The sequence below is a fragment of the Lolium perenne genome, chromosome 6 (assembly GCF_019359855.2).
Source record: "Lolium perenne isolate Kyuss_39 chromosome 6, Kyuss_2.0, whole genome shotgun sequence".
In the NCBI taxonomy this organism is placed as follows: Eukaryota; Viridiplantae; Streptophyta; class Magnoliopsida; order Poales; family Poaceae; genus Lolium; species Lolium perenne.
Window position 1 is genome coordinate 6,653,614 of NC_067249.2, and position 7,089 is coordinate 6,660,702.

At 47.0% G+C, this 7,089-nt stretch overlaps 1 protein-coding gene across 1 annotated transcript; it reads left to right on the top strand.

The window, feature by feature from the left end:
* Nucleotides 1–2,676: 2,676 nt before the first annotated feature.
* On the top strand, nucleotides 2,677–6,754 carry LOC127309006 (putative nitric oxide synthase). Its single transcript, XM_051339977.2, has 13 exons — nucleotides 2,677–3,127; nucleotides 3,208–3,393; nucleotides 3,478–3,564; nucleotides 3,646–3,725; nucleotides 3,810–3,891; nucleotides 3,987–4,007; nucleotides 4,325–4,370; nucleotides 4,474–4,592; nucleotides 4,916–5,029; nucleotides 5,119–5,193; nucleotides 5,291–5,380; nucleotides 5,910–6,019; nucleotides 6,190–6,754. The coding sequence occupies exons 1-13, from the start codon at nucleotides 2,696–2,698 to the stop codon at nucleotides 6,446–6,448; spliced, it is 1,701 nt and encodes a 566-aa protein (XP_051195937.1). The 5' UTR covers nucleotides 2,677–2,695; the 3' UTR covers nucleotides 6,449–6,754.
* The last annotated feature ends 335 nt before the right edge of the window (nucleotides 6,755–7,089 follow it).

Here is a 7,089-nt window from a genome sequence, read left to right on the forward strand (position 1 = left end):
CCCACAGCTGTAAAAGTTCATCAACTAATGGCCTTAGGTACACATCGATGTCGTTGCCGGGTTGCTTCGGACCTTGGATGAGCACTGGCATCATAATGAACTTCCGCTTCATGCACATACAAGGAGGAAGGTTGTAGATGCATAGAGTCACGGGCAGTGCTATGGCTGGAGCTCGCTTCGCCAAAAGGATTCATGCCATCCGTACTTAGACCAAATCTTATGTTCCTTGCGTCAGCTGCAAAATCTTTGAACTCTCTGTCGATCTTTCTCCATTGCGTTCCATCTGCGGGGTGTCTCAACTCCCCGTCCGACTTACGGTCCTCTTTGTGCCATCGCAACAACTTGGCATGCTCTTTGTTCCTGAACAGACGTTTCAACCGTGGTATTATAGGAGCATACCACATCACCTTGGCGGGAACCCTCTTCCGGGTTTCTCGGCCCTCAACATCGTCACCAGGGTCATCGCCTCGATCTTATAACGCAATGCAAAGGCATACCGGGCATTCATTCAAATTCTCGTATTCACCGCGGTAGAGGATGCATCGTTGATGCATGCATGTATCTTCGTAACCTCTAAACCTAGAGGGCGTACAACCTTCTTTGCTTCGTACGTAGTGGCGGGCAACTCGTTATTCTTTGGAAACATATTCTTCAACATTTTCAGCAAGTTTTCAAATGCCGAGTCACTACACTGCTGTGCCTTCCATCTCAAAGCAAATCCAGCAGTGCAGCCCACTTTTTCGACCATCATCGCATCCGGTACAGCCGCCTTCCCGTGATCCTCTAACATGCGATCCAAATTCTCCCTCTCTTTTTCGGTTTCGCCACGTCTCCGTGCATCGCAATGGTCCGACCAAGATCATCAACGGGATCATCACGTGCCTCTTCTTCACCTTCCCCTTCACCTTCCCCTTCACCTTCAAGATCCTCCATGAAAGTATCACCGAAATGAGCAAGATAGCTTTCATCGATGAAATCATCCCCTTCTTCATCTTCTTCCATTATAACCCCTCTTTCTCCATGCTTGGTCCAACAATTATAGCTTGGCATGAAACCGTGCCGAAGCAGTGCATGTGAACATCTCTTGAGGAAGAGTAACCCTTCGATTCTTACATTTAACACATGGACAGATAACAAAACCCCCCTGCTTGTTCGCATTAGCCACTACGAGGAAATCTTTCAAACCCGCACTGAACTCGCCGGAGAGTCGGTTACCGTACATCCATTGTCGATTCATCTGCATTATTATAATATAAAATATATAATTAACCATCATGCATTTGTTAAACTAACTAGCTACAAACAATATAAATTAAACAATGAACTACACACACATGCACATTTTATCAACGACACATCAAAGGTTCAAGTTGCTAACCGCGATCGAGGAGGAAAAAATAAATGAGAAAGCTCAAGTGTGGCTCCAACACTTCATATCATGTTTGTTTCATGCTCTTGGGGCATTTCATCAAACACCTTATGTGCATAAGAGGAACCAAAAGCAAACCTAACACCCACTTGTGAAGCTTGTGAAGAGAATGGCACCAAATGGCTAAGTGTTGGCTGCTGGATGGGTATATATAGGGGAGGGGCTTTAGTCCCGCTGGCCTGCCAACCGCGACTAAAGGCCTTCGGGCACCTTTAGTCGCGGTTGGGCGGGCCAACCGCGACTAAAAACCCCCACGTGCACCGGCTGGCCACCGAGCGCCCTGGGCCCAGGCCTTTGGTCGCGGTTCTCCTCCCGAACCGCGACTAAAGGTACCATTAGTCGCGGTTCCTGCAGCATCGCGACTTATGGGGCTCACCCGAAGCCTGTTTTTCCACCAGTGTCTTCTAATATTAGTGTGCGGAATCCAATCCTCGTGGAAGATTAGAACATAAATAATCGCGGGATCAAGAATCCATGGAAATAGGATTAAGAGATATGGTTTAGTTACTGTAGTGGCGATCGGAGTTCTCGTGTAGGCTTAGAAGAATAAGCCAAGACAGTGAACTTGACGAACTTCTAGAGCATCCACCACCATTAGAACGAGAGGAATAGGTGGGAGACCAAGAAGATCTAACAATTCAGGGACCAATATAGGGATAAAGGGGAGAACCCGATGAGCGGTGCAACAACTCTAGGTGGTGCGGGGTTTGCATTGCATGGTGGGCGGTGGAGGTGCAGAGTTTTGGCCATTGCAATGGAGGATAGAGATCCAACTGTACTCGTCCGGCCGAAAACTAGAGATCGGTTGTTTGTTTCCTAGTTGCCGTCTGGGAATCGCGAGGGGTAAGCTAGTACACAAGTTGAATTGATTTGGGAGTAGCGAGGCCTTGCAACTAGTGGGCAGTTTTTATCATCAACTTGAATTGCCAACCGCCCATAGGATGTGTGGCCAAAACTAGGGCATCGTTGTTGTCCTTCCACAATTTGTTGGTGCAGAGGCTGGACGTGATTGGTATATTAACGTATTTCGTTTATTGAAAAAATATAAAATGTGTGGCAAAAAAAGATTGAAAAACAAGAACATAAGGAAAAGTAGGGATAAGTGGGCCGGCCCGCTTGCGCATCCGAGTCGGTACGCGTTGCTTGGAGCGACAAATAGAAATGCCGGGCTCCAGTTGAGATGGGCCGGGCCCGTCTGGCTCGGACGACGACGACGAAGCGGATAAGGCCACTGCTCCCGCCACGGCGAGCCAAGCTCAGCTTCCAATGGCGTGCCCCTGCCCGCGCCCGCTCTTCCTCTCCTTCCCCAAATCCCCGGCGCCGCCGCTCGCCAAGCACCATCCCATCTCCACCGCCTCCGTCTCCCTCCCCTCCCGCGCACGCGCCGTCTCCGCCTCCTCCAACGCCCCCTCACAACCACCACCACCGCCGTCACCGCCCACGGACGGCGTAGGTCCCGCGGCCCCGACGCGCGGCGAACTGCACCTGGGGCGTCAGCTGGCCGCGGCCGCCGCCGCGGGCGCGCGGGTGCGCGCGCCGGAGGAGGACGCCGAGAAGCGCCGCCGCCGCAAGGAGAAGCGGAAGGCCCTGGCCAAGAAGTCGCCCTCCGGCGTCTCCTGCTGCTACGGATGCGGCGCGCCGCTCCACACCGGGGAGGAAGGGTCCCCCGGCTACGTCGACCCCGCCACCTACGACCTGGTAACCAACCAACCAACCATCCCTTCGTTGCGTGGTTACCGGACCATGAGAACTGACATCTGTGCTGCGCGCGTGAGCAGAAGAAGAGGCACAACCAGCTGAGAACCGTGCTATGCGGGCGGTGCAAGCTGCTGTCGCACGGGCACATGGTGACCGCGGTCGGCGGCCACGGTGGCTACCCGGGGGGCAAGCAGTTCGTCACGGCCGAGCAGCTCCGGGAGAAGCTGGCGCACCTCCGCCACGAGAAAGCGCTGATTGTGAAACTGGTAAACAAGCTCTCCCCTGGATGTACTGCAGCACGCTTACTTTCCTTCCGGCAAGCGCTCATTTTACTTACCTGCCACGTGCAGGTCGACATAGTCGACTTCAACGGAAGTTTCCTGGCGCGCGTACGCGATTTCGCCGGTGCGAATCCAATCGTGCTTGTCATAACAAAGGTGAATCTTGCACCTTACCAAAGTTCGAAGCACTACTGCCACCGCTGCTGCCAGCCAACTGAAGCTAGGTCTTCTTTGCAGGTGGATCTTCTTCCCAGAGACACGGATTTGAATTGTATCGGCGACTGGGTGGTGGAGTCTGTTGTCAGGAAGAAACTCAAGTGAGATTTGTTCCCTCTCTTTTGCAATTGTTTCATCAAATCTTTACCCAATTGATACTTTGTTGTATCGCTTTCTGTGTGTAGCGTCCTTAGCGTCCATCTGACGAGCTCAAAGTCACTGGTTGGCATCACTGGGGTTATATCAGAGATTCAGCAGGAGAAGAAGGTTAGCCCTTTGTCTACTTATTATTGTCTATCTATTCTTGTTGGGTGTTGACTTCTTGTTCGCATCCTGACTACGTTTTCGTTGTTTCTTATCAGGCCCGAGATGTGTACATATTGGTAAGCATGTTTCACCTGTCAGGACTTCTTGTTTACAAATGTGTATCGAAATGCAATTCCTGCCTGTCATTGTCAATAATAGGCAGTATAAAAGGAAGATTGGAAGTCGTTGTTATTTGCATACTTGGTAGGCTGATCATCCTCACCAAATACGTAAATAATAGTATGATGATCATATCTACAGTACTTTCCTTTGCTTCTCATTATACACATTAAATGATTACGTCAAAGACAATCTTAACAGTACAAGTAGAATGCCTGATTATTGCCTAATGTAGTTATATCTGACAATCTGTTGTGTTCATACATCGCTACAGGGTTCAGCAAATGTTGGGAAATCTGCATTTATAAGCGCTATGCTAAGTATGCCCTTAAATCTCGACTACCACCCTTGTTGGGATTATGTGGTCTTTTTCTTGTTCATTTGTATCTCCATGATGCTAATAGTTGGATACTACTGTTGTAGAAACAATGGCATATAAAGATCCAGTGGCAGCTGCAGCTCAAAAATACAAGCCCATACAATCTGCTGTTCCGGGAACAACCCTAGGTCCCATTCAGATTGAAGCATTTTTAGGAGGAGGGGTATGCTTCTACTTTTTTGGAAACTTGATAAATATTTCCACTTTGCATGCGAACCTATGTACCATCATTATTGATGTGAATATGTGATGTAGCTGTCAGAGAATGTAATTGTAATGTCTCTTGTACCTTGTATACATGCTAAACAAAATGCTTCTCACATAGGGAATTAGATAATTCGGTGTCTTAAAATATATTTAACAAGTTCTCTCTCTATATATATATATTTAAAATGACACGCACTAGGATAAATGTTTATATATTGATTTCTTGTGGGAGTCCAGTTTGGACCTTACTTTACATACAGTTGATTTTATGCATGACAGAAATTATACGACACACCTGGAGTCCATCTTCACCATAGGCAAGCAGCAGTGATCCATGCTGATGATCTTCCTTCTCTTGCACCACAAAGTCGCCTAAAGGGGCGATGTTTTCCTGTATGTATACCTCAGTCTGTAAACTCGATGTTACATTCTCGAAATTTTGTACACTAATCATTTTCTTCAGAACATAATGTTATGTTCAGGCTAATGATACAGATGTTGAATTAAGCGGGAATACATTATTCTGGGGTGGACTTGTCCGTATTGATGTTGTTAAGGTACCAAAATGAGCTCAAATCTTGGTACTGATATTTTCCCATCTTTTATAACTTCTTTTACAAAGTAGCCACTAACAGATACCCAATCAATTACCAGGCTCTTACACGCACACGGCTGACATTCTATGGACCAAAGAAGCTAAATATTAATATGGTCCCCACGACAGGAGCAGATGATTTTTACAAGGTATGCGTCTGCTCCAGTAGTTTGATTTTCTTGTACTCCCTCTGTTCCTAAAAAAGCTTCTCAACTTTGGATAAATACGGAGGTATATAGACATGTTTTAGCTATAGGTACATCCGTATCTAGTAAAAGCTGAGAAGCTTTTTTTTGGAACGGAGGGAGTACTTAAATGCGACCATCTATTTCTTTTTAAAACTCTATTTCATAACTTGATCCCATCTGGGAAGTGGAGTTCAACATAATTATGTGCATCTCATGTATATTATTTTGTTCTCTTGCTCTCCAAAAATGTTTGTGTTCATGCTCCTTCCTCTCCTTTCACATCATTACCTACTGAGAATATCTATGTATCTATCCTCATATTAGAGAATGCATGTAGGCATCTATCCACAACTATTGCTATCTCCCATAGTACTAGGTGGATTAATATGATTTGGCATGCTTGTTCTGCCAAGCAGAGGTATATTAAATGAGGATTTATATGTGCTTTCATTTTGAACAAAATTGACAAAATGTTGTTCGCACTTTCCAGAGAGAAGTCGGAGTTACATTGACTCCTCCAACCGGCCAGGAGAGAGCTGAAGGATGGTGTGGGCTTGAGGGTGTTCGTGAGTTAAAGATAAAATATGAAGAGCTTGATAGGTAATGCTCACAACTAACACACATGTCGCAGCTTTCCCCAGCAGTCATCTTCTTGGCCAGCACCAGGGCATTAGTGCACTGGAACATGAATGATCATTCTCTACACGCTCTTTTAGTACCTGTTCTGTTTATCTGTACATCATCTTGTAGGCAACATCTTCGTTGTGCAGGCCTGCCAGTGACATTGCAATATCCGGGCTCGGGTGGATCACGGTAGAACCGCTTGGCGTGCCATCTAGCGACCCCGATGGCAGCATCGAGGAAGAAAACAGTGGCATTGGCGAGCTGCATTTGATTGTACATGTACCCAAACCAGTCGAGGTGTTTGTCCGCTCCCCGCTGCCTGTTGGTAAAGCGGCGTCACAGTGGTACCGGTACCAGGAGCTGACGGAGGCAGAAGAGGAGCTGAGACCTAAATGGCATTACTGATGCTGCTGCCAATTACCTATTTTTTGCTACTCCCTGTGATCCATCGGAGGGAGTAGTCTTTTCTGTGTTGCCTTTTGTGATCCTAATACGGCCCGGAATTATGTTGGGCGGATGATCTGATAGGGATGGGTAGTTCTAGTTAGGATCGGCAGCTGAAAATGGTACAGGAAACCTAGGGCTAAATGTAGCCGCCGAAAGGTAACTCTTGTTGTAATAGATCTTCTGTATATGCATTGTCATCATCACAAGTCACAAAGGCATGTATGAGATCGAGTGGATGAAATCGAATATATAATGCTTGATTAATTGTAATCATCCATTTGGAACCCACTAACTAGTTATCCTGGACTCTGAAGCAGCCACGTCGGCATAATTCTTTTGGCCATCCGATCACCTTTCTACAGCCATCTGATCGACCACAATAGTACTCCTTAGCTGCAGGACTTAGTTTCTGAGAGGCAATATGACGGAGAAAAGAAAAGGCGCCGCTTGGGTAGGAGACACGCTGATTTGCTTCTGCCCTTTTGAAATCATGGCGATGATGGTAGGGGCCAAAACAAAAGGTTGGAATATATGCTTTCCTTCTCCCAGATTGATCAGATGTTCTCCTAAGAAATGACCGTTCTGAAATTAGCAACAAA